The 27581-nt window shown below is 44.1% G+C and overlaps 1 protein-coding gene across 1 annotated transcript in view; it reads left to right on the top strand.

Annotated features, from left to right (window-relative positions):
* The first annotated feature begins 546 nt into the window (after nt 1–546).
* LOC111220887 (nuclear factor of activated T-cells, cytoplasmic 1-like) overlaps nt 547–27581 on the top strand; it is a 45982-nt gene continuing 18947 nt past the window's right edge. The window contains exons 1-7 of the mRNA XM_022744154.1: nt 547–628; nt 1901–2948; nt 3330–3489; nt 10415–10617; nt 13325–13497; nt 15572–15712; nt 26580–26635. Of these exons, the coding sequence (XP_022599875.1) occupies nt 610–628; nt 1901–2948; nt 3330–3489; nt 10415–10617; nt 13325–13497; nt 15572–15712; nt 26580–26635 (1800 nt within the window). The 5' untranslated portion in view covers nt 547–609. The remainder of the gene's footprint in view (nt 629–1900; nt 2949–3329; nt 3490–10414; nt 10618–13324; nt 13498–15571; nt 15713–26579; nt 26636–27581) is intronic.

The raw sequence follows: 27581 nt of genomic DNA on the forward strand, positions 1-27581 counted from the left end.
TCACTGCCAGCTCCGCTAATTAGCCTTCTTCTCCTCTGGAAACCCCGGTGTAGAAGAGAGGATCTCCATTGGACCCCATCTGGTGGTCGGTACGCGCGCAGATGCGTCAGAGTTTGGAGGTGGAGGGGGGGGGGCGGTGCGCCGCCGCCGCCGCCGCCGAGGTGATCCCCGGGTTTAAAAGCGCAGAGGTCCGGTGTGCGCCGGAGCAGTGCGTCACAGCGACCCAGCACCGCCAGGATCCCCCGACACACAGACCCGGAGTCAGACACCTCAGCACGGCGGCGACAGCAGCTTCTTCTGCATCAGCCATGACTTTACTCCACATGTTTTAATATTTCAGACGCGACTCGATTTGACGTTTTCATTTTGGATTTTCTCCTGTTTGAAATCGAAGCAGCTGTTTTTCAACTAAGTTTTTTCTTACATAGCCTATATATTTCTCATCCTGGTTTGTTTCGCGGTGGTTCAGAGACAGAGGATCCTGAGCAACAGCTGGAGGATTATAAATATAGAAATATCTAAACTCCGCTATATGGATAAAGAGTCGCTCCCATCTGCAGCTGCTCTCACAGTTTGATCTCAGACGTTTCTCTCTGCCTGAAGACGAAGATGAAATCAGCTGAGGAGGGTGAGTTTGACTTTTATTCTCTGACTCTGTTCATCACAGAGACAGCTCAACTATTAACGTGGCGCTTATTGAACTTCTCATCAGTGTCTGACTTTCTGCAGTCGGATGCGACACATTGAAGAGTTGTGTTAAACTGTATTAGGGTCTTAGCTGCCCCCCCCCCCCCCAAACCCGCCACCCTGCTGAATGCCTGTATGGAGTGTTGCAGTTAGTGTTAGTATTAAAAAAGCAGTAGTGGAGATATAGCGCGCGCCCCTCCCTGCTGATCAGGGCGAGGTGGGCGTGGCCTCTCATGACTGAAAAGTGTGTCCCAAAATAGTCAGAATTGAACGTGTGCTAATGACTGACATGGCATTGTGGGTAACATTGTGAGTGAAAGCACCACCCCCACCCCACCCCCCTCCGAAGATCTCAGCTAATTCACAGCAGAAAACAAACATTCAGTGCTACTGTGTCACATTAAACCTGAGCATCATTTTCTTTTATTAGCAGGAGTCATGTGGTGCAGCACTGACGTCATGCTCTTTATGGTCGGGGCCCCTAATTCTCTTTAATTCACAGCAGACAGGAGCTGGTGACTGCATCTGTCTGTCGTCTCCATCCGTATCACTGAGCTCCACTGTGGTCACATAGAACCACAACTCCTGTTCCCATGCCTCCCCCCCCCTCCCGCGCCTGAGACCTCAGCTCTTCACCCACAGACGGGCAGAATTTCATTTGAGCCATCGGGAGTGTTGGCATGAGACCATCAGCCCCCCCCCCCCCCTTGCAGAGTACAGCGTGCACCTTTACAGCATGCAAATAAAATAATCATGTCCCTCCTCTGTTTATTTTTGAAACCGGCCAACAAAAGCAGCGGTGTGTGTTTTCATCATGTTGTAGTTTATGGGCATTAAGTGGCAGAAATCTGGCAACGAGAAGTGGAAAAAAACCCACCTGGTTTTTGCCTTTGGTTATTTTTAGACTGGAGTTATTTTTGGCTCCTTTCTTCGTGTCTCCCACCTAATTTACTTTGTAAAGTTTGAGCCATGCAGAGACGCTGTGTGCCTCTGGCCGCGGTGTGTTCAGGGAACCCCTGTCAGATGAGGCGTTAAGGTTTAACTTGCAAACTTTGTGCAGTGAGAAGCAGCTGAGGCCAAATGCAGGAGGCGCGCTGTTCTTTTGCCATTATAGGCAACAGCTCTCACAAGACTCCACTTGGCAACTGCCTCCTTCTAAGTAAAGAGTGTGTTTGATTATCGTGCTAACAAACTCAATCTGTTTGCCTTCCAGATGCATATGGCTACACGCCAAATGTCAGTCTCTCCCTCCCTCTGGGCAACCCGTGTATCCCCTCCCAGTACCACAGCCTCCAGTCCAGCCCCACCATATCTGTCTCCGTCACCGAGCCTCACAGTTATGACACCCAGGATGACATGACGGGGGCCGGCTATTACTCGTCTTCGAGCACCCGCCCAAACGGAGCCCCGACCCTGGAGAGCCCTCGTATCGAGATCACGGCCTACGGTCAGTTTCCTGAGGATGAGGTGGAGGAGAGCAGCCTTCCCGTCACCAAGAGAGTCAACTCCGTGGTGACACTGACCCTCCCCAGTGCCGACAGTTACCGTGACCCCAGCTGCCTGAGTCCGGCCAGCAGCATCTCATCTCGCAGCTGCCACTCTGACGCCTCCTCTTACGAGTCAGGCTTCTCCTACAACTACGACAACTCCCCCCAGAACTCCCCCTGGCAGTCTCCCTCTGTGTCCCCCAAAGGCTCCACCCTCGCCCTGCCAGGTGACGGCTGTGCCTCTGGCGGATCCCCTCGCCACTCCCCCTCCACCTCTCCACGCACCAGTATAACAGATGACACCTGGATGGGTCAGCGTGGCTCCAGGCCCAACTCCCCTTGTGGTGCAAAGAGGAAGTACAGCTTCAACGGCAGCGGGGCGCCACACAAGCACTACCCCTACTCGCCCAACCACTCCCCCGGACCGTCCCCGCAGACCTCGCCACGCCTCAGCATCACAGAGGAGACCTGGCTCCCAAACACCAACCAGTACACCAACTCAGCCATCCTGGCAGCCATTAATGCCCTGACCACAGACGGAGTGGCTGACCTCGCTGAGGGAATCCCCATGAAGGCCCGGAAAACCAGCCTGGAGCACATCCCCACGGTGAGCCTAAAGGTGGAGCCGGGGGGCGAGGAGCTGAGTCCAGGGCAGCTCTGTGAGGACGAGCACCCATCCAACCGCCTGTCGCTAAAGAAGGAAGGTTACTGCGGCGGGTTTCTGGACGTGCCGCAGCACCCATACTCTTGGTCCAAGCCAAAGCAATATGTGAGGTAAGCAAGCCCAACAATATCTGTTCGGACTGAAGCTTTTCTTTACATCTCTCTAGATTATTGAAGCATAAAACTAAAAATGCTTAAAGTATTTTTTAGAAGTTCTCAGTGCATACATATTAATCTGCATGTGACACATATTGTATATTTACTAACAAGATTTGAGTTTAAGCATATTTGCTATTTCATAACAACTTTATCGCAGTGTCTGGTGTTTCACATTTTCACATTCTGCACATTCTACCTTGATAAGTGCATCTAAAATAAGCTCTCCTCCCTCCTTGTTGAGTTGACATGTTGGACATGTTTTTGCCCCCCCCCCCCCCCCCCCCCCCCCCCCCCCCCCCCCCCCCCCCCCCCCCGCCCGCCCCCCCCCAACAGCCCATCCCTGCCGGCTCTGGACTGGCAGCTGCCATCCAGCTCTGGGCCGTACAGCCTGCAGATCGAGGTGCAGCCCAAGTCCCACCACCGAGCCCACTACGAGACAGAGGGCAGCAGGGGGGCGGTGAAGGCCCTGGCAGGAGGACACCCAGTCATCCAGGTCTGCTACTGACTTTAAACAAATCAGTGTCTTCCTGAGACACCTTATCACAGGCTGCAGATTAAATTGTGAACACTTGAACTAAACACTAATTTTCTCTTCTTGGATTGTGTCATGAATATTTTCAAGAAAAAAACAGAAATCCTTAAAAAAAAACTTGAATACTTGCCTCCTCCACTCAGACTAGTTTCAGGTTACACCCCTGTTTATCCAGAGTCATATAAAATATGAACCATTTCTGCAACATTTTGTCATAATTGCTGTGTGAAATCTTAGAGTAATAGCTGACCACACTGACCTTTACCTTTGACCACCAAAGTCTAATCCGTTCGAGTCCTTTAGTGTGCCGTTGTGCCAAATTTGAAGGGATTACTTTGATGAGTTCTCGAGATATTGCGTTTACAAGGCTAAAACCATATTTTGTGAGGTCACCACGACCTTGACCTTTGACCTTTGACCTTTAGCCACCAAAATCAAATAATTTTATCCTTGAGTCCTAGTGAATGTTTGTGCCAAATTTGAAAAAGTTCGGTCAAGGTGTTACTGAGATATCGTGTCCACAAGAATGAGACGGATGGATGGACATCCTGAAAACAATATGGCGGCTCTGACTGTCGTTGGCGCTGAGGCAGAAAAAAACTAGTTTTCACTTTTATTATCTCCCAACCTCCTCAGGGACCTGAACCCCATGTTGGGAACCATCAAACTAGACTGCCCAGTTTCCTGTGATGATTAGACCAACACAAGCTGCAGCCATGAGGCCCATTTACCCTCCTGCCCCCCTTTACCCTGCAGCACCCCGCCTCTCCTGTTTTCTACCTCATGCGTTAAAGCAGATTGGGGCGACATGTGTTTGATGACCTGGCTGTTCTGTTATTCAGAGATGTCACATTTCTGAATGGAATACCAAAGGTCTGCTATTAGACAGAGTGGTCCGCTCAGTCAGTTCCTGTCCAGACGAGGGTGAGTCAAACTTTTCCATTGCGTTCTCGAATGCAGCGCAGACAGTTACAGAGTGATGTAGCACGGCCAGTAAGAGCTGAGTCATGAGCTCTAACCACAGTAGCTCTGGTGGTCGAGTCTCAAGAAAAAAAATGTGGATAACTGCAGATATGTTTTGGTTATAAACCCATCTGCTCCCCAACCAGTCCTCCTCACCGCTGACCTCAGTCTCTGAGTAAATAAAGGGTCTGAACCAGGAGTCGGGCACAGTGAGCTGTCACTTTAATTAACACCTTCTGACGTTTCATCAAAGTTCTCCAGACATTCGTCACATATGGAGGCAGAGTTTTTGTTTTTACCTTCAGGTGTGATCAAATTTTAAAATGAGTTGTTAGCAGTTAGCTAACGTAGCTCTTAAGTATGAATAGAGAACGCTAACATAGCTAAGCAGCCATTTTAAGGACAAACATAAGCTGTATCACAATTCCATACTGCATACTAACTTTAAACAGTGTGTCCACATGGAGAAAGTGGTAAAAATGACTGATACTGGATTTTTGTGGCCAATACAAATATTGATATTTGATCAATAGTAAATAACAGAATACGGTTACGATAAATCAGATAGCATTGTGACCAAGTTGATGGCGGTGTGTCCGATATTTGTTCCTCTGGTGGACAAACAGTTTCTATATTACTGCACACATACAGTATAATTAGCTGTGCAAGTTCATTGGCTGATGCTTGTGGACTTGAGTGATGTTCCTGGAGTCATTGCACAGCCTCCTCCAGGTGACCCAGCTCAGGCTGATCAAGCTTGTCCAGATGGGAGGTAAGCTACTTTGCTCCCCGTGGTTCTCGTCTTTTGAGCCACAGATGGCTTTTCTCTTCCTCACCCCCTCGATTACCCATGACCTGATGGCTCTGGGCGATTGGGCTGCAAAACCGCTGCATCCGACCTCTCCATCCGGCTTGTTACTGACCAGTCCCTGGTACTTGGTTTCATTCAAAAGCCTCTTCCCAAGGTGTTGTTAGTGCTAACAGAACCACTAGTGCAGCAGATAAGCTTGTATATTAAAGGCTATAGTGCATTTTATGACTAAAGCATGAAAGTTTGTCCAGTGTTTCTATAAACCATGAAGTATTTTCAGATTTTCAGATTTGACCTCTGGGACAGGGCAGAGGATGAACAATTTCAGGCTGTCAAATTTCATTTTTCTTCACTTTTTCAAAGGCCTAAAGGCGGTTTACATCAATTTTGTTTTATTTTTATGCTCCTATTACACATAGATCGCACAGAACTGCTGTAATCTCTGTAAAACATGAGTACCAGCTCAGTGAGGCGTCTGGAAAGGTGGTTGGCAGCTCAGGGTAGTTGTGGTCAAGTGTCATGGCCGAGAACTTGCTGCTTTTTTTATGCACAACAAACTTCTCAGGACTGAATTCTTTCAGGACTGCTGGCTGTTTCTCAGAGAAAACCATCATGTCACCAACATGTGCAGAGAGCCACCCGGAGTAAAGAGTGTGGTTCAGAGCAAACTAGCATGCTAGTTTCTGACTAGAATGTTTGCTAATGTGCTAGCTAGCTACATAATGTCTTTTGGTTCTTTGAACTTTATTGAAGTTTTAAGTTGTTTCGTACTGCTCCTTTTCCTCTGCCCTGTATGTCTGAAATAAAACTTTGGGGTATGTAGATTATTTGCTGTAACGTTCATGCTTTAGTCATTAAATGCTCAATTGGTTTGCCTGTCTACCCTACTACTTGTCTGGTGGACTCGGATGTCTGGTTAAGGGAATTTCAGTTGCTGCTTAAAGTCCACCAATAGAATGCCTGCAGACGGTTTTGCGGTGGGTCTTTCTGTACGGCAGTTTCTTGTTGCTATCGGCTGACATTTTAATTCTGATAAAATCAGCCGATCATTTTAGATATGAGTCAGTTTACAGGCTAAAACGCTTGGATGAGGAGGAGGAGCTGCTCACAGCTGGAGAAAATTCAAATGAGTTGCAAATGGTGATGAGACAGTCTGGGGAACTAAAAAATAGTTATTAAATGTTTGGACAAACCTTTTAATTGGCAAATAGTAACAACAAATAGTAACCCAATTTCCTGTATACTAACTGTAAAAACTGTGTACTATGACAGTGAATACTGCATACTGTCAGTATATATGAAATGTGGATATAGCTATAGTTTCTCTCCTCAGAATGACGCTTGTTTCTCCAACCAAGTGCTAAAAGGTTCAGTTTAATAGAGTCGTCTCCTCATGTGTTTTGTCGATCATAAAAAAGCAGAAAAAGGAAGCAGAAATATTATATTTATATGCAGCAGTGGAATGAAATAAAATAAAAAACATTTAGTCCCATCCAGTGTGTCGCTGCTGCACATCTGTGCACGATGCATGTGTTTGTCCATGAGAAGGTGCTAATGATTTAATGACAGGGGTCTGGGTTCACCCCAGCTGAAATAGAGAGTGTGTGTTCTCTTTAAACCTAAATTCAAACCTCCCCCTGCTTTTCCGCCAGCTACCACCCCAACCACACAGACTTCCCTTTGTTTAGGAAAGTTCCCGTGTGCTCGGCTGACATCATCGCTGCGCTGCGTCCTGCGGAGGCGGCAGCAGCTAAAACCACACACGTTTCTGGCAGCCTCTGATGGAGATGTTGGAGGGAGCCTCAGACAAGGCAGCCCCATCTCTGCGACTTCCTGATTACATGGTACACACAGCAGCGCTGTGGACGCTGGCTGACGAAGCCTCTGCGGCTCGTCCCGTCGCTCCTCTGACTCAAACCCTGCCCAGACTTTACAGAGTTTATTCTGGACGGCCCTGTTCTATGTGGTGCACTTTTTTTCTCCAGCACAGCTAAGCTGGCTGTTTTCTGTTCTTTTTCAATGCCATCGCTGCTGCCTGCCTCAACCACACCCGCCCTTACGCCAGCAGCAGACTGAAGTATGCCCCTCTGAAGTGCTGTGTGCAGTCCTCACCGCAGTTAATGCTCAGGGTTTCATGCTGTACTTTGGTGGAGAGGAAATACCCCTATTCATGTCTGTGAGGTCTTCGTTTCTCTCTGTTTGAAGTCAGATTTAAACGTTGTTATTTCTGCGTCATGTGTCTTTTCTTGGCCTCGATCCTTGTGATCAAATTTAGATTTCAAACAAATTGTAATTAATAAAGATCATGTGAAACAAAAAGCGTGACAGGATGAATCGCAGGTCACACCGGGCTTCCCCACTCCTGATAAAACTGAAACGAGTCCATATGTGTGTGAGTGTGTGTGATTATCCTGTTAGAGCGGTATAGGAACAGAGCGTCAGCCTCAGTCCATTCCTCATCCCTCTCTCCTCCTCTTCGGTGCCTTGAGCAGCTGGAGTCTCGGCATTCCTCTTGTGGGTGATAATATGAACTAGGGAGGGGTGGCTGCATTGCCAATGTCAAACTGCCAGGGTGGAGGAGCGCAGGGTTTACATGAAGTGGTATCACAGTGATTTAATTACAACACCAAATCATAACTGTTGTCTGCTGCAGCTGCTTCACAAAACATATCATTCAGATCACAGAGCGGAAAAACGAAAAGGAAAAGGGAAGGTTTCTTGATTATAAGATTCCTTCTTAGATAATTTTATGTCTTCAAGTGATGGATGGTGATGTTGACAGGAACTACGAATGTTTCTACAAATGCGTTCTTTGTCAAATCAGCTGAAAGCACAGTCAGATGACATGATTGAATCTGATGATTTCTATTTGTCGAGACTTTAAAGCTGATAATCGGAAATCTGTCTGTAATCATAATTTTAAAGTAACCACCTAAAGTTGTGAGTGGGGCTTCCTCACTTCATCGCGCTCCTTTTCTGCTGCCCAAATAAACAGCATTGCTTGGCAGCGACCCATTTCCTTACACAAATATACAGGGCTGTTGCAGGCACTTAACCCTGACAGGGATCCTCCTCCAAATCACATGTTGTGCCTCTCGGTCGGAGCCTTTCTCTCTCGTTGTGGGTGCTCCTCGCCTCCAGTGCTCTTCTTATGTAAGTGAAAACTCTTTCGCCTTCATTTCAACATTTCCCCTCTGATCGTTTCAACTGACTCTCTCATGCAGAGGCTCATGATAAGACGAGGTTCAGTGTCCCCTCTACTACACAACAGGGTCTGGGGATCTACTCAGTTTTTACTCTTCAGTTCTTTAAAGGACCAGTCTGCAGGATTTACGAGCATCTACTAAATCCTGTTGGTTGCTGATTGCAACCAACTCAATACCCCTCCCCTCACCCCTCCCTTTCCAGGCATGTAGGAGCACCTATGGTGGTCCTCGGGTAATGTAAAAGTGCAAAAGGTCTTCTGTGGACCCAGCTTTGGTTTCTGGGCTACTGTTGAAACATTGTGGTGCAACATCAAAGAGAACCCACTCCTCATGTAGAAGCGCTCATTCTAAGCCAATGAAAACACAACGATTCTTAATTTCAGGTGATTGTAGACTGATGAATTTCTGCCAATAGATGCTCCTAAATCCTACACATTGGTCCTTTAAAGGTGTGCTAAGGCTCGAGATGAAATACTGTTTCTCATGTTGTTTTGCAGTTATTATTGAATGTATTTGAATATTAACTCTGCACAGAGAAAACAGTCCTAATACTTGACCCTGACTGACCAACAGTCTAATTCAGAGCTGATAATTGGAGGCGTTTGAAGTGCCGCAACATTATTGAAAAGGATGGAAAGATTTTCAACCGTTGAGTCAAACAGGACCAAGTCCATTTTGTGGTTTATTGAATGATCAAGGGAAGGATTTAGGGAAAAGGCAATAACTTGAAATTCAAAGCTGAACATTAACTTTTTTTTTCTAATTTAATGTATCATTATTGTGTCAATCTTTACTGGTGTGCAGTGAACACTGACACGTATATGGTTTTTTTGAAAATGAAAATGCTTCCGCATCACTGCAAACTTTTCTGGTTGACAGAGACAATGTGATCAAATATTATATGTGCAGTAAAAACATAGATTTTGGTTCAGATTTAAACTGTAAGTTCTTACACGAGTTGGAAAAGCTTCACAAATGCGACAGCAGATGCTCCTCCATCTTTGCTGTAGTTTAAACAGAAGGAAATTATAGATCGCAGCTTTAACCTCTCAAAAAAAAAAAAAATTAAATATGTACAATTTGTCCATTTAATCTCTACATTATATTTGGTATATTCCCACATCAGGGCCTCTTTTATCTTATTGTCTTCCTGTGTTTTTTTCAATTGTTTTGACTTGAAAATGCCAAGTATTCTGCTCCAGTTCCTCCCTCATCACACTGTATGGATAACATACATAACTTGCACACAGTGTGTCAGTAGTAGCTGCTGTTCTCATATTTCAGCTGCGGCTTTGGGCTTCATGCCTGCACTCTGCAGTCTGGGTGGTTGAGGTCATCCTGGCAGGAGGCCTCCTGTCAAGCAACACCTATGGAGGTCTGGGAGTAGTTTAGCAGCTCCGGGTCGAACCCGGCAGCTACAGCGAGCAGCACTTCTGTACCGTCTCCATCTCAGGATCATTTTACTGATAATAATCAGAGCTGGGTCACTGCTGAGAGTTTTTCTTGACCCGGATTGGCCCGGGCACAGCGGGACTGACATGACCTTGACTTCTCTGAAACACTAGCTCAGTCTTGTCACAAGGCGAGCACGGGGCTCGCAAATCACAGCGCCGCTCGCCGTAGGTGGTTTTACTGCTCTCTGGCAGCAGCTGCCCCTGAGATCCAGCTACTGTAGGATCAACATCTTGGCAGGCCTCAGATGAACTGATGGAGGAAGTGTATGCAAGTCACTGGTAGTAAATTAAAGAAGATGGAGGGGGTGATTACAAGATCCTAAATGGGCACTTTGTTTGAAAACCGTCACGCTGAGATCGTGACCTCTGAAAGACCTGCGTTTGTTTTTGATAGAGTGCAAGTGGATGCTGTCTCAGGGCTAAACCACAACTGCGTCTTTTCTCTCTCGTAGCTCCACGGCTACATGGAGAGCGAGCCTCTCACCCTTCAGCTGTTCATCGGCACGGCTGATGACCGGCTGCTCAGGCCCCACGCCTTCTACCAGGTCCACCGCATCACCGGGAAGACAGTGTCCACCCCGAGCCACGAGGCTCTGCACAACAACACCAAGGTGCTGGAGATCCCACTGCTGCCAGAGAACAACATGAGGGCCATGTGAGTAACTGAGGCGGAGAGGTGTGATCTGATGATGTTTGTAGGTTGAAACTGATCTAATCTAGTTTAAAGTGTTTTATTTTTTGGGACCAAGTCAAGTTTCAAGTAATTTAACACTTGTTTTAAGTTTTTATTCATTCAAGAATTGACATGGACTTTTCCTAAATGACTCGAGACCTGAACTTTAACTTAATTGGCTAAATCTGGTTAAAAAATGACATTCAAAGTCCACATCAAGTCTCAAGTCATTTGAAACAAGTTAACTTTTGTTGAACCCTTGACTCTAAGTGAAATCTCAAGTCATACAACAGGTCCAGGTCAAGTTATAAAGGCTATTTGTAAGTTTTCTCTGCCACTGAACATGATTTCATGAGAGCAGGGAGCAGGTGGTGGTGATTGTTGTTTGCAGAGAGCTTCAATCATTGTTGAATTTACAATACACAAGGTTATAATATGTCCTTTGAGCAGCTACTTCCTCAGGGCAGACTGGACGCTACAGTGACTCAGTATCGGAAAGTGACGAGATGTGCCAACCAGGGCTAGCTAGTTAGCATGCTAACTTCAGCACAATAAAAGAAGTGTATAAATAGAAGCAAAACAAAAGGGTTGCTCTCTACCTCTGGAGACAGCAGGAATGAAGTTTGATGCTGAGCAGCTGCTAATGCTAACATTAGCTATGTAGCGATAGCAAAAACCTACAGATAGTTCCTCTAAAAGTCCAAGTCAAACCACAGCCTCATAGATAAATATGTTAGATCAGTCCGATTTTTTTTTCTGTGATTTTACCAGGTCAAAACTTGAGACTTGAATATTTAATATTTCAGCTCAAGTCAAGTCTCTATCATGACTATCATGTATCTATCATGTAGAAATCACTATTTACACAGAATTTGTGGCTCAGACAAACTGAGATATTATCTAATAATATAATATCTATCTATAATATATTTTTTAAACTGTTTTGTTATTGTACTTTACTTCTAGTTCTATGCTTCTTTATTTCTGTTAAGCACATTGAATGATCTCTGTGTATGATAATGTGCTATACAAATAAATCTGTCTTGCCTTGTGCTTAAGGGTTTCAAAAAACTCAAGACTTGATTTGAACTAACCCCAAAAGTTTTAAAAATAACTGTGGTTCTTCATATGACTACATGAACATCTGGTGAGCTACAGTACGTCTGTTACAGCTAGTAAACACCAGCTACACGTACATCACAGATATCATCTGAAAACATCTAAACTCAAATTTAAGAGTTTCTTCCCTGAGGGGAAAGTTCACACCCCTTAAATGAAACCCTCTCAGGTCCTGTCAGACTGCCGCTGTACTAAAAAAAGATAATAATCTGGAGATATGAAGTTTACTTGTCTGATGTGTCCGTGTGTAATCGCGTCCAAAAATCTGAGACCACTTTACTTCTGGACCCCGCAGTATGTCTGTGAGCGTGGCTGCCTCCTGCAGTGTTTGGGTTTTGAAAGCGTTGCCCTCTGTGCTCAGACGAGTGGCTTTCCCATTTTATAAGCCTCAGAGATCAGATTACTGGGGAAGCTCAAAGCTGCTAACAGGGACCTGGGGTTTGTGTGTGAGCTGCAGGCAGCAGCCGCCTGCTTGCATCAGCACTTTCTCTGCCTTTTAATGGATGTAACACATAAGCTCCCCCTTATACAACTGCTTCACCTCGGGATACTGTTTCTCTTTTCTCACAGAGGACACGCCTCACAGTGCTTAAGTTTAGACCAGGGATTTGTGGAAGATTTATACGTTTTGTCGTGCACTCCACTGTGACATATAGATGTTGTATTATGTGGTATAGAATACAGGCGTTATTATATTTCTGAAGTAGTTACTCATGATGATTTAGGAGGACACGTCTTAAATTAAATCATTAATCAACATCAGTTGAAGCCACATTTGACTTGGTATGACTCCAATTAACTGTTAATAAATTCAGTGATAGCACTGCCCCTCTCTCTGGTATCACCCTCTCTCTTAAAACGTTTTCTCAGGCGCTGCACGGACGCCTCAGTTTGTGGTTTTGCACTCAGCCCGTGTGCGTAGGCGGAGAGCTGAACAGCTGGGGTCCTTAGCATCAACACCTGATTACTTCGCCAGTGGAGCAGACCCTGGTGTCTGGCGGGAAGAATGTTAGGGAGTGTTCAAATGTGTGTAAAAGTTGACATTAACTAGGCTTTGAGGAATGTGGCATCAAGTAGCACGGAGATGGAAAAGCCAGAAAGTGTTTGGAGAGGCTCGAGGTATTTAAGCATTAAAAAGTTAACATGAGAGCAGTGCAGACAGAGGGGGGGGGGGGCATTTATTAAGTGTCCGATGAAGACTTTGACACTGTAAAAAATTATTACCTGGGTTGTAAGATTTGTTGAAGGGGGAGAGTATTTTAGGAACCATCTCTTATGGATCATAACAAAGATATTCATGATGTAATGAACCTTCCCAGTTTGAATTCTGCCCCAGAGAAGATGCACTGAGGTGTGGAGGTTCTGTTGGGGGTGCTGGTGTTAATCTCCTCCTGACATGACTGCAGCCTCCTTCAGGACTGTGTTGATGGAGTCCAGAGAGAAAATCGCTCTTGATTTAGCTGCAGTGTCGTATAAATCACCGCCTGATTAACTGTGAGAGCGTATATATATGTCATGAACGCTCGTGATAATGTGACTCAGATTCTTCATCTCGTTTCTCTGGTGATAGAATCGACTGCGCCGGGATCCTGAAGCTGCGTAACTCAGACATCGAGCTGAGGAAGGGGGAGACGGACATCGGACGCAAGAACACACGAGTGCGGATGGTTTTCAGAATTCACATCAACCAGGCCACAGGCCGAACGGTGTCCCTGCAAGTGGCATCCAATCCCATTGAGTGCTGTGAGTACATCTGATCGAGCCTAAACTCCTCAGTCACAGAATGCCTCATAAAAAGTGCTTAAATTGCTGCATGCGTGGCCTTACTGACTCCCAACATGGAGGTGGGAGCCTCTCTAATTGATGGATTGCTATGAAATTCATATTCCCCAGAGGAAGAATCCTAACAACACTGATGATCTCCTGACTTTTACTTTAGTGCCATCATCAATTTTTGTTTTTTTGGTTGTTTTTTGACCAACACTTTCTTAACTAATGACATTCACATCAGCCTGAACTTAGTTTGTGTTGCGGTTGTTGTGGTGCTAATTGAGTACATAACACTTTAATTATAGAGCACGCTAGGAAGTAAAAACAGTGAAAACATTCAAGAAATACATAAAAAACATGAGATAATATAAAAACAATAAAATAAAAATAATACAAACAATAAAAGTCACACAGAGGGCAATCACATATTACATAAAGTGCATCATCTGGTAAAGTGCATCTGAAACAGCTGAGTTTTTAGCAGCTTCTTAAAACTGTCGACTGAGGTGACATTTTTTATGTTTAGAGGAAGATGATTCCAGAGGGTTAATGAATGTTAGCATGTAAACATGCTAAATTAAGATGGCAAATATAGTGAACATTATACCTCCTTGACATTAACATGTTTCCACCGCCGCCACTGTGCCTACTGTAAACCTACAGCTTCACAGAACTGCTAGCGTAGCTGTACACTCCTACTCTTTTTCTTGTAAAATAGGAGACAGCTTTTCCTTCTCAGCTGAGTTGTTGTAGGGAGAAGTTGCTCCATTTCAAAAGATCACAAAACAAACAAGATCTATCGATTGGGAAAGAACTTTGACAATCAATTAATTTTTCAAATAAAACCACCAAAACAGCAGCTGGTTCCTGGCTCTCAAATGTGAGGATTTGCCGCTCTTCGCAGTTTTTTTATGATTCAAAATAAACACTGCCGCATTTTGTGACAAACAGTCCCAAGATATCATTTTTTTTTTTTTTTTTTTTTTGACTTAACAATTTATTAATAACAAAATAAGCTTTAAATTTAAGTATAGATGTCTGTGAAGATTCCCAGTCATCCAGGTCATCGTTATCCAGTTTGATTCAGCCTTTGTTTATGGACAGAGATGAGAATTATTTGCTTCAGCTCTATAAGTACAGCTGTTGTGGACCTTGTGCAGCTAGATTTTAACTTGATAGTATTAGTCTGTGTAAAGGCCATTTAGTCCTTGCTCGATAAACTCCATTGACTCTGTGCACTGCACTGGAGCTGACCTTCCACTGGACCGGGATAAACTCAGGCAGATCACCCACTTCATGTGGTTCTGGCACTGAGAGCTGCCATAGAGATTAAGTCTTATGAGGTAAATGAAAGACAGTAGTTAAACCATGATCTCAGCCCCTTGAAATAGACCATTGTTAGTTTCTGAACAACTGCCACAAAGCAATTGTTTTTGACCAAAATTCACTGTGTGTGAGCGAGGCAGAACGACAGACAGAGGCAGAGCAACACAGAGATATGGGAAAGATTGATGGTTTCCAAAGACGGAGAATTAGAGTTTGTTCAGAATCAGAATGCAGCAGCATCGAATTACAAGAAGATGGTCCTCACATGAGAGAAATATTCAGGTTTTATTGAACCTCTGTTTATGTGTCCCGGTCAATCGCGATGAAATTACAGATATCTTTCACAAGAGAGACCCAGCCAAGACAGAAAGAGTTTGCAAATATGTCACAGCAATAATAGATCATTTCAGAAAAACTGAGAGTGAGTGAGGAATGAGAGGAGCAGGCCAAAAGGGAAGAGAGACAGGGAGGAGAAAGATTCGCTAAAACCAAATATTTGAGACAAAACTTCCACCCTGATTTGAGGAAAACACAAATAAACACAACGTGAAGCCTCTCCCATAACTCTAACATGAGGAGGCAGAGGTCCACAGCTGTGCCGACGGCTCTGCGAAAGCTGTCTAGGTAGTGATTCAGCCTCGGTCTGGATGCTCAGGTCTGCATGGGGAGTGGGTGTGTATTAGCCGAGCGATGAGTCCGGTTTCTCTTCTCCCTCCCACAGCCCAGAGATCGGCCCAGGAGCTGCCGCTGGTGGATAAGCAGAGCTTGGAGACTTGTCCCGCCCCCGGAGGGGAGAGGATGCTCCTCGATGGACACAACTTCCAGCACGACTCCAAGGTGGTGTTCGTGGAAAAGGCTCAAGGTAAAAGAGGAGGAGATTTGGAGTAATAGTGCAGCTTTGTGTATATGTGTGTGTGTGTGTGTGTGAGTGTGTCTGTGTGTATGTGTGTATGTGTGTCCCTCTCTCTGTTGTTGGAGAAACCCCAAGACTGCTCCCTCCCTCCTCTCCCCCCGCCGTCAAAATATCCTCCGTCCTGCCAGAGTGCCACATGTGGTGCACATTAATGCGCTGTATTTTTAACCCAGCAGATTTACATTTGCAGAAGTTTCCATTGCCTGTTCAGCAGAGGAATGGATCACAAATGCAGCATGTGTTGTGTGTGTGTGTGTGTGTGTTGTGTGTATGTGTGTGTGCGTGCGTGTGTGTGGGTTGGCTGTGCACGTGGTGTGGATGCATGCGCAGTTGTGTGTGTGTGCCATGCCTCAGTGTTTGTTTCTCTCTTATTCTAACTTGAAGCTGTTTTGGTTTTTTCTTTTTCTTTTTTCTTTTTTTTTTTTTTTTGGGGGGGGGGGGGGGGGGGCTGCTGCTCCTCCCAGATGTTGATACAAGGACGTTTACAAACAGTAATTTCCTTGATTAGCTTTAGTGAAGCAACGTGAGGCCGAGGGCGAGCGCTGTAAACACGTGTGATCCTATCAGCTGCGGTGACTCATTCATAAAGAGAGGGAAGCCTTTCTCATTGTTCCACCTGTGAAAGGAAGAATTCAAGGCTGCCGGGGCACACAGGCAGCAGCCCCCCACCCCGCTCCAGCAACGCACAATGGAGGAGTGAGATTGTTTATCAAAACAGGAAGTGATTGTGTGAGTGCAGGCCTTGTTCCCCTCACCCTGACCTCTTTGATTAACGCTGATCTCTTCCGACGTGAGGCAGAAAAAAAACACCACGGGCTGAATTAAAGCTCTGCACATGGAGCTCCAGCTCAAACAGAAATAAAACAATAACATCCTCTATTCCTGTGTTCTATGTTCTTCTAATGTTCTAAAACTTGGAGGATCTGTAGACTCGCTATCTTAACTTGATAGGCTTAAGTACGCTGGCCCCAGAGAGCTCAACACACTGCAACTTAAGATAACACATGCAAACACACGAAACACAAACAACTTCACACAAAAACATCTTCATCAGTTTGACTACACATGAGCTGCCAATACACACAATTACAACAAGTACACAAACATGCTGCAAATACTTGCAACAGCGTTTTGTCTGTTTGCATGTGTTGCATGTGTTTTCTTAAGTTGCAGTGCGTCGAGCTCTCAGGGCCAAAAATGATCGGTTAGAATAGTTTTGTGCCATTTTCATTAAGCACTGTAAAATGTGACAAGTTGATCTCACTTTAAAAAATCTAAGAAACCGATTGCCTTAAAAAACGAAGTAAATATAACTATTAGTTTTAAGTCACATTGACTTTAAATCCACTTGTTAAGTTTACTTAAAATTGAGTTATATTTACTTCACATAATGAAGTTGTTCCAATTTAAAAATGGCAACTACAGTTAACTTGCTATTTTAATGTGTAAATATTTCAATGTAATGCAAAACTACTTTTTGGTAGTTTTACCAAGCACATATAGAGATATATGTATATATATTAATGAACTTTAGGTGGTGAATGACATAAGGAATCATTAATTAATTCGTTTTTTCTGTGTGGACTGAGTCTTACAGGATAAGTGAGCAGAAGCAGCTCCTCAAATCACTACATATGAATAATTACACATTTGATTATTAAAAATATACAATTCATTTCCTTTATTACTAAATTCCAGTGGATATTAGTAAATTGGAAATATATCTGTACATTTTATCCTGACAAAAATATCACATCACATACTATCCTCATTTCAAAATAAAAAAATAAACCATATATTAATAATCAGATCCAATCAAAGTGCAGCCACAGCTGATGAAACTTCACATCTGTTGTTGAAAGCTCCAGAAAAAGCTAGTAAGCGAACTGTAAGTTAAGTATCAAACTATAACTTATACTTGGTCTTTTTCATAAATACTGCGTGACTCAGCCACAATAGATGCAGGTTTTAACCCCTCCCCCTGAGGTTTAACCCAACCAATGGGATTATTTCTACCTCTAAGAAACATTTGATTGACTAAATCTCAGATCTGAGAGACGTGAGAGTGAATTGTTCCACTTGTTTTGGAGAAAGGAAAACATAGAGCTTCATGAAAGGTCAGGAGCGTTTGGGTCAGCAACAGATCTGGCTGTGACTGATCCTGAATCTGACGGTGTTTAGGACCATGTGCAGCTCTGGACCGGTGTTGATGGGTGTGCTCCCTTGTTTTTGATGAGGGTTTCCCCGCGTCTGGCACCAGCATCAGATTCCTGGGCAATCCTACCATGGAAACAACCCTTAAGCCAGGCTTCCACAACACTGCCCCCCCCCTACCCCCCCTCCTGCCCCCTCCCTCCTTTTACTTCCCTCCATCCTTCCACCTCTCTATCCAAGCTGCCTCTGTGCCACCAGCACTCTGTTCATTAACTCTGAGAGCTGTGGGCTCCCTGTGGATCGTCATGGGTCGTCTTTACAGCTGCTCTCTGTATAAATAGACGGGTAAATAGATACAGTAGACGTCATTAATCTCAGGGGTGAAAAGGTGTCATTGGTATTATAAGACACAGTGTAATAAGCTAAGAAATATACAAGAGGCAAAACTACTAATTTGCATTATTTAAAAATCATGCAGCTGAGATCTGTTTTCTCATCCTGCTGCAGAACTGATAGAATTTGGAAATTTAATATGTTTTTATTGTTATTTTACTAATTCCAAAGCAGAGCTCTGCGAAACACTTTAACGATCAAGCTCATAAATCCACAGTGGTGGATTCTGTTGCCATAAAGAGCTTAAGCATTTAATTTTTACCAATGGACAATTTTCCTGCAAATTTTCCAATTTAAGCGCTCTCACAAAATAACCTTCACACAACATGTGGCCATTGACAGATGCAGATATTCCCAAGAGTGTGTGTGTTTGCATGTATCCTGTGCTTACAAGTGTGTGTGTGTTTGCATGTATCCTGTGCTTACAAGTGTGTGTGTGTGTGTGTGTGTGTGTCAGAGTTTCCCCTGCAATTACAGACAGGATGGGTCACCCTGCCTGAAGATGCTGCCAACAAACTAAAAGTTTCATTTGTTTTGGTTTGTGTTTTAGTGTCGGACGGTCTGAGTGATGTTTCCACTCTGCTGGCAAATGAGAATGTGATGAAACACTGGTGTGAGTGTGTGAGAGAAAAACCGAGAGGAAGAGGCAGTGACATGTGTTTTTGTGTCGTATTCATGTTTCGGAGTGTGTTGTTGTTGCTACCCGTGACTCACGCTGAAGGAAATCCCTGTTTCCCCACACACACACACACACACACACACACACACACGCACACACACACACACACACACAAACACACACAGCCTTCTGATCCTCAGTCAGAGTCACAGCATCTGAAAACAGAAACAGTTGCATGTCAGCTTTGCTCAATCACGCCCGCCGGCCCCTCCTGCTTCCTGCCTCGATGCCGCCTTGGTAGAAAAACCCAAGATAGCATCACTTCAGTTGTCACTTGTAGCTGTAGCCAATCAGCCATAAGAGATTACTGTGCGATCTCGGTGCTGCGGACATCAGCCTGTAATCTGAACCCGACTCAATCACACCTTACTTTCATTTGCCCCGGCCTGCCCACAAGATGCTGCCTATGATAAGTCGTGCAGTTGCTCCATTTGGGAAATCAGGCCCTGCTGTCCTTTATTCACCTCCGTTTTTTTCCGGTTTACTGTCGGTGGACGTCTCAGGTGTCAGTTATTGTCTATAAGAACAGGCTTAACTCCTTGATCTTTAAAAAAAAAAAAAAGCCTTCTCTCATGACATGTTTTAAACTCTGCAAAAACATTTAGTTGAACATGGTTTTCACACATAAAAAACTGGGTCTGAAGCTCATCTCCTCTTACTTCCTGGTTGAGAAACCTGGATCAGGCCTTGAGCCCCGCCCACCACCTGCTTGCTCCAGGTGGACAGGTGAAAGAGCAGAGAGCATCAAGATGGTTAGAGGAGGAAACATCAGAGAGACTCAGCCACATGTTTGAGCCTCAGTCAGACCCAGACTCAGAGGAGGAGTCTGAGACCAGAACCAGAGACTAGCAGACGGATCAGAGCGGTTAGCACAGTTAGCATCTTTTATTTGTTTATGGTGTTTGTTAGCTTGTAACTGGCAGTGGCTGACACAGTGTTAGTGGTTGTGCTAATGCTAACTCTCTCTCTGTACTGACAAGGTTTCAGGTTTATTTAGCCCCGCCCCCTGTCCCCACTCATCATATGTGTTGTATTATATAAAAACATCATATGGACATTAACAAGGTTAAACACATGATTTTAGGTCAATGAGGTCCACGTTGGATTATAGTTATGACACTGTAATATTTATACCATAGCATCCTGTAGGAGAATGTGGATTGACAGTAGCTGAACTTGAAGGTTGATTCTTGATCATTGTAAAACGCGTGTCCTGTACAACGTTGTGTATGGTTTAATTTGCTCTCATTCTTTCAGTTTCCCTTTTACTTTCCCCTCAGTGTTTTTATTAAAGTTTGGTTTTCTCCTCAGTATTTCCCCACCATGATTGATAATGGCTTAATTTGAGCGAGAGATCCTGAAGGAAATCCTTGCAGAGGAGAAACCCCCTGTTGAAAACAGCACTCTAACATCTGGTCAGCTTCACTGGAGCGCTGCCTGCTCGGCTGCAGTCTATATCATCGTCAATAGCTCAGTGACAGCATTTCCCTGATCCATCGAACCCCTCCATGGATATCTGTGGCGGCATTTGAGTTGACCCCTCCCCCTTACTTGTCTGTCCCCGTGTGCCCTGATGAGCTGGAACTCCAAACAGGTCGAGAGGCAGAGGTTTCCACATCTCCCTGGAACACCCCGGCGATTCAGTCTAATTGCTGTTGGCCGCAGCAGCTGCATAAGTAGGAGGACCTGAAAACTGAACTGTGAGAGGATTATCATGCTGCGAGGCTGCCAGATGGCGTTTGGACTTACCTGTAGAAAATTACAGATAACCATCCTCCTTTAAGCCCATGAGAGCAAGATGACAGTGGAGCAGCAGTGGAGGGAATTAGGTTGTTTTTAACATTACACTGCGCTAGCTCAGTTAGCTTTGTTAGTTCTGAGCTGTGGTTATGTTCGGTGGGAGGGGGTGCTTTTCTTTGGTGGAGCATGTGGTCAGTGGGCTCTGGTTTTTTGCTGCATTCACAGAACAATGATTTCCACTTGAAGCCCACTTCAGCGGTTTTGGCTGCCTCTGACACTTCTGAGAACAATGGCTGTTTTCATAAACAAATCAATTACAGCCACCTAAACAGCAGGGATTATGTTTTCATAAATTATAGTGTATGATTCATAAAAAAAATCTCAGGCCCCTTTAAGAAAGTCCAGAGGCGGATTTCCTGATGAAAGCGTCCAGATGACGCTGCGCAGTGATGGGCGCCACCGAAGTAGCATGGATGAAGTTTGTGGTATCTGCCACCATTTATCAACCCCCCCCCCCCCCCCCCCACAAACACAGACACACACACACACACACACACACACACACACACACCGCAGCAGCTTGCATGCAACTTAACAAATCCACCGTGTTTTCAGGGTGGGGGGGTCAGGAAGGAAGAAGTTTCAGTCATCAGTCAGAGGACAAGGGAACTCTTTCAGCGTGGGTAGAGCATGTGTTTATATTTACTGTACGTTATGAGGGCTTGGGCACACGCCACCCCGCTGTTTCACTCTGGGCACCAAAGTCTTACTCCACCCAGCCCCAATTAAGGAGCACAAGGAGCTGTTTGATTCCCTTTATAAACCCAACATGACAAATAACTGTATTGTATATTGTTTGATCGCCATGACTCTGTGCAGCACACCACCGCTGTGTCATTGACTGCTCTGTGTTATGTCTGTTCTGAGAAAGTAATGATTTGTATAGACCATTGCTAACGAAATGTGAATTGTAAAGACTTCTGCGCGGCTGGGACGCTGCCAAGGAGAGAGGAGGTTGGGCGTTGTGAGAGTTGGAGAGGGGCTCTGAGCTCTGGGCTCCGGGCTCTCGGTCTGTACGGTCAGGGTGGTTTCTGGGGAGGTTTTAGCTTGTTTAACTTAGATAGTGGGCTAGGGAGTCAGAAACCATATTGTGCTCGTTGAAATTTGGTAGGAGAGGAGCTGGAGAGTAACTGCTACTGAAGTTTTTCATTGGGTTGGTGCAGGCGTTGTGCAGATGTTGACCTATAACTCTGGAACATTCTGTGGTTATCAATTACATTCTGTGGTTATCAATTATCCGCTACACTCTTTTCAAACAAAGGAATCCCATGCATTCAACTTTTTAAAGCTTTCTTTTTTCTTTCTTTTTTTTTGTGGCTCTAGAGAAGTTTCCTGGCAGCAGGTAGCTGGGCACAGAAAACAAATTGCTCAATTGAAATTTTCTATCTCTGTATTGATGTGAAAAATGATGTGAGAGTGAGTCAGAGAGAGAGAAAAGCAGACGAGGGGAAACGGAGAGAGAAGGAGATCTGAAAAACATGTTTACCTCCTGTGGATTGACGTCGACGGCGAAGGCTTCCCTTCTGGAGAGGTGCCCGAAGTGAAGAGAGGCAGGGAGGGAAAAAGACAGAGACACAGCAGAGGGTTGTATTTTATAGTCGTATGAACAGTTTTTAAAAGTTTGAGCCGCTCTGTAGGAAGCAGTAATCTCACTGGTTGAGTTAAGTCAGTGGATAAAGTTTTAGTTTAGCGTCATTCACGGACATTTTGTTGTTTCTTTTAGGTGAACATACCGAACTGAATCACTTCCTGAAACGATCGTGTATAGTCAGTGGAGCTCTCAGTCAGCTGTGAGCCAACGTGCAGAGATAAGTGAGTGATTCACGTCATTCGTTCTCAGGGATACACTCACATGGATGCCGTTCTTTCCTCCGAGCTAACGGCTAATGTAGCACAAGACACTTACAAAGCAAACGCGCACCTTCAAGTTCCCCCGTTGTCATGACTGAGCTCCCTGATAAACGCAAACTTCAAATGTTAGACTGACCCGTGTGAGAGGAGAGTAGAGACTCGCTGAGTGTCTGAGCCTCTCACTGTGAGGTGAACTCCGCATGTTCAGTGATTCGTTTACTGTCACGTCAACTTTATTTCTAGAGCTCATTTAAGGACAGCTTGAGCTGAACAAATGCTGCACAAAGGACAGTTGAATTAAATAAAAGCAAGTAAAACAAAGTACATAAAAACAAGGAAAGCAGGGAAGAGACAAATTAGTATACTAACAAACACAGGAAAACAACAAGAAGCAAATACTCAGTTTGAACATGACCATGGACCAGAAGGGGGCTCTACATTAAGAGCCTTAAAGGTCATCAGCAGGGTCTTAAACTGACTTCTGAAGTGACCAGGAAGGCAGTGAAGGGACGCTGAGACCGGGGTGATGTGCTCGTGTTCGTTTGTCCCAGTCTGCATCCTAGCAGCTGCATTCTGGATCTACTACTGAACGTACCACACAGTGATCGTGAGCCGAGATGATAGTGGCTCAAACTGCTGGAATCAGAATGAGAGTGAATGAATCTTTTTAATTAACCAATTGTAGTGATTCAGGACACTGAAAAGAACGACTTTGTACATCCTTAATGAAGTCAAAGCTTAATTTAACATGTTTTTCAGCAACTGATAAAATGATTGCTCTCTGGTAAAAATATGTCTCTACTGCAGTGAAATAAGAATATCCACTGGATGCTCCTCACATACAGACGTCCTTCCAGCAGAGCGCCTAGCTGCGGAGCATCCTGTACAACTTCCTGTACGACAAGCTGTGTATTGTTTACACAGAGGTTTCCTTGCAACATGGTTATGTTTGATTTATTGTGCCACACACTGACTCACTGGTGTGTGTGTGTGTGTGTGTGTGTGTATGTGTGTACGTGCATCCCAGATGTCTGCAGCTTGCTCCTATGGTGATCACAGAAGGATTGTGTTATAGCTATATGCTGCCATTTGTTATCTCTGTCTGTATAAGGTTTTTCTTCGTTGGGTTGAAAGGGTTAAGGCTGCAGCAGTTTGGTTAAGAGAAATTCATGGTGACCCTATGACCAGTCTCAGAATTATTGGACAGATACAATAGCAATATGACAATACAACACAGAGATGGGACAAAATCTAATAACTAAATAAGATAAAGGGAAAACATTCAGAAGACAGACCACAGTTGTTACAGAAATCAACAATATTACAGAGGTGACGGGTTCACAGATGATGATAAATGATCTGAGCAGAACTGAGAAAAGTAGTTGAAATTTTCTAGGGGAACCTCGAAGCTTCTCACATTAAAGGTGCCGCATCACTTCCTTGTCTGGTGGCTTATCAGTCTGAGTCGCACAGTGTCGATGCAGAGTGTCGTCACTTATCCTCTTGTCTCGCGCCGAAATTTGCATGTCTCTCTTTACTAATGTGGAATTAATGGAGAGATAATATCGTCCACCAACCTCTCTTCAGATTGTTTTGTCTTGGAATATCTGTGCACAGTGAAAGAAGTAACATCAGGTTCTGTCTTCACCAGAAAACCCAATCAGTGTATTTGCAGTATCGATGCACAGTACTGCATTTTTACATGTTTCTAATTTCTATTTGCAGCACGGCTTTAGACTCTGTCTGCAGCCACTTCCATTTACAGCTTACAGTATATACTGACTGTCGTTAAACCAAGCATCATTTGGGCGCAAGTTGGCTCTCTGTTTTTTTTAAAACTGGTACAGACATAGAAAATACAAGTTATTATAGATAACAACCTGTGTATGAGTAATAGTCTGAGACATTTGACTGGCAACAGCGGAGGCCTCAGTCTCCAGGTGCTGCCTGAAATACTGAGCACATCAGGCTCACAAACGTCTGGAGTAAATCTTGGCAAGAAATGAAAATACTGAGACCACAACCATGTCCCAGTTCCACAAAATAATTTTCAGCAGGTGCACTGGAAAAGTCACCAAATTAAGTATAATCAGAAAAGTCTGCAGGCCTCAGCATGTTCAAAAAAATGTCTGAAAACATGTCTCCAGAATTGACAGCTCATTGCTCAGCCTCTCTCCCTCCCTTAGTGTCCACTGTATCTCTGGGGCCGGTTACACAAAACACCTTAAGTTTTCTACTTAAGTATGACACTTTAGGTTTAATATCTCCTTAGCTGACGGAGTTACTTAAGGTTGTTGCACAGAATCTCTTCCAATGTCTCCTTAGTTAAGGAAACCTAACTCTAAGGCATTTGGCAGTGGAAGAGATTTTACAGCGGTAAAATTCTACTGCGCCGTTAACACACTTCATCATCATCATTTTCCTGGGATGCGTTCACTGTCTTCATTTATCACCATAAACTCAGTCCTGTTGCAGTTAAGACAGACAAGTTCTTTTGTGCAACAGTTTAACTGACTTTAAGTGATTCCTTAAGTATAAGACCAAGATAAGGAGAAAACCTTAAATACCAAGGTGAACATTTTAAGGAAACCTTAAGGATAAAACTTAAGGTGTTCTGTGCAGCTGCTTTTATTTTAAGGAAACCTTAACTCAGACTTTAAGGAGAATCTTAACTTAAGGTGTTTTGTGTGGCCTCTTTCTGAACAGCCTTTGCGCACACATGTATTTAATTTTGTCACGGAGGTGTCATTCTCTTTTGGATGATCCACGTGATTTTACTTCATCCTGCAGAGCAGCAGCTAAAACTTAAAGTGCTAGACAGGGAGGGAAGTGGAGAAACAGGAGAGTGAGATCAGAACAGAGTCTCCTCAGACATAATAGAAGCTGCACCTCCTCCATCTCTGCCACATCACAACTCCCCTCTGCACAAACAAGTGGTGCCCCATCCATCCACACAGTGCTGTCTGCTCCTTCCAAACCCTCCACTTATCAAACTGCAGACGGCCTGTTGAGCAACACGGCACATATCTCATTTAATCTTCCTCAAGACAATCTCGCCACAGCTGACCTTTCTTCTGTAAACTGCAGTTTCCTTTCCACGTAAAGTCACTTTCACAGTCATTTCATGTCTTTTTAGAGGCTTGTTAATGAGTCAGGGGTCTGAAGAAACTGCTATGGTTTCCTTCTGCGTCTAATAAATTGGTAAAAATATAGTTTTACTCACACCTCATTGGGCAGAATGACAAATTAAGCTTGCTTTTTTAGCGCGGCTGTGTTTTCCAGCAGCTCGTATGATGCCTCGTTTTATTGCCCGATGGGAAAACCTCTTTATTGTGGCGAGTTGAAGGAGAAAAAACACATTACCAGAAAAGGAGAAAGAATACCAATACCATTTAACAATCATTATATGGGGATAACAGAAAGATTCCTATGAGAACAGAAGAAATAAGGGGGTTACAAAAAGCCGAGGCGAGTTGTCAGTTTCCAGTCGCTGCGTATTAACGAGCCAACCAGCTGCTCCAGCATGTTGGGATTCCACACGGCAATGAAGTCAAGGTTTCTCTCATCCACCAAAGATGTCGCTCATCTCTCTGGTATGACTCTGTGTTTTTTAGGATTGCATCAGACTCCTCTCTCTCTCTCTCTCTCCCTCTCTCTCTGTCTGTGTCTGTGTCTCTCTGTGGGTTTGTTGTCTCGTTCTCTCGTTCTGTCTCAGGTTTGTCAGACGAGGATATGAGCTCATGAGCTGTGGGTCAGACAGGATGACGTTTGTGATAGCCTCAGCTCTGTAGCGCTTTTATATATCACTGATGTAACAGATAATAATAACAACACTCGTTCCATTCCTTCATTTCTATTGAGAGCCAAGTAGGTGGATTATCTTCTGATTTGTCATTACAAACTCCTCTTTTGTCTTTCTTTTTTCTTTTTTTTTTTTAGACGGTCACCACCTCTGGGAGACTGAGGCCAAGGTTGAGAGAGACGCCTCAAAGCCTGTAAGTGAGACATATGACACTGTTATTGTGATGAATCTGGTCTGATTTCAGGATGAAAGTGAGGATAAAGCAGCTGTTCTCAAACTGGACAAACATTTTCAGTCTCCACATTAACAGAAATAACGATTTCTGAATTACCAATCTAGATTTACAGTTCACATGGTTCAGCACTTTACTTTGAAGGGTCAAATCACCTTAAATGTAAATGAAGTCCTTTACTTTGAAGGGTGAGTTCACCCTAAATGTAAATAAAGTCCTTTACTTTGAAGGGTGAGTTCACCCTAAATGTAAATAAAGTCCTTTACTTTGAAGGGTCAGTTCATCCTAAATGTAAATAAAGTCCTTTACTTTGAAAGGTCAGTTCATCCTAAATGTAAATAAAGTCCTTTACTTTGAAGGGTCAGTTCATCCTAAATGTAAATAAAGTCCTTTACTTTGAAAGGTCAGTTCACCCTAAATGTAAATAAAGTCCTTTACTTTGAAGGGTCAGTTAAATGTACATAAAGTCCTTTACTTTGAAGGGTCAGTTCACTCTAAATTTATCTCCACCACTGGAAATAAATAATAAATGAAGAACCACTGCTTTATTAACCTTCTCATTTTCATTTTAATCATTTATATTCTATAATTTCTTCCTTCAGTAGCATCTTACATGCTGTTGTTTATGTTTATTTGTTCATAGGAAAGTGAAACTAACGATGTAAATGTGCAGAGGTTAACTCAACAGCTACTTTTGCTCCCCAAGCTATTGAAAATACTTTAGAGGAACAGTCTTGGGAAATACTCTTATTTTCTCACTGAGTATTAGATGACAGGATCAATACCACTCTCTGTGTGAAAATGTAGCTACAGCCAGACTCTGCTTAGCTTAGCTTAGCTTAACATGGAGACTGGAAACAGGAGGAACCATCTCGCCTGGCTTGTCTGAAGATAACACAATCCACCT

Source organism: Seriola dumerili, unplaced genomic scaffold, assembly GCF_002260705.1.
Source record: "Seriola dumerili isolate Sdu_G_001 unplaced genomic scaffold, Sdu_1.0 BDQW01000078.1, whole genome shotgun sequence".
Taxonomy (NCBI): Eukaryota; Metazoa; Chordata; class Actinopteri; order Carangiformes; family Carangidae; genus Seriola; species Seriola dumerili.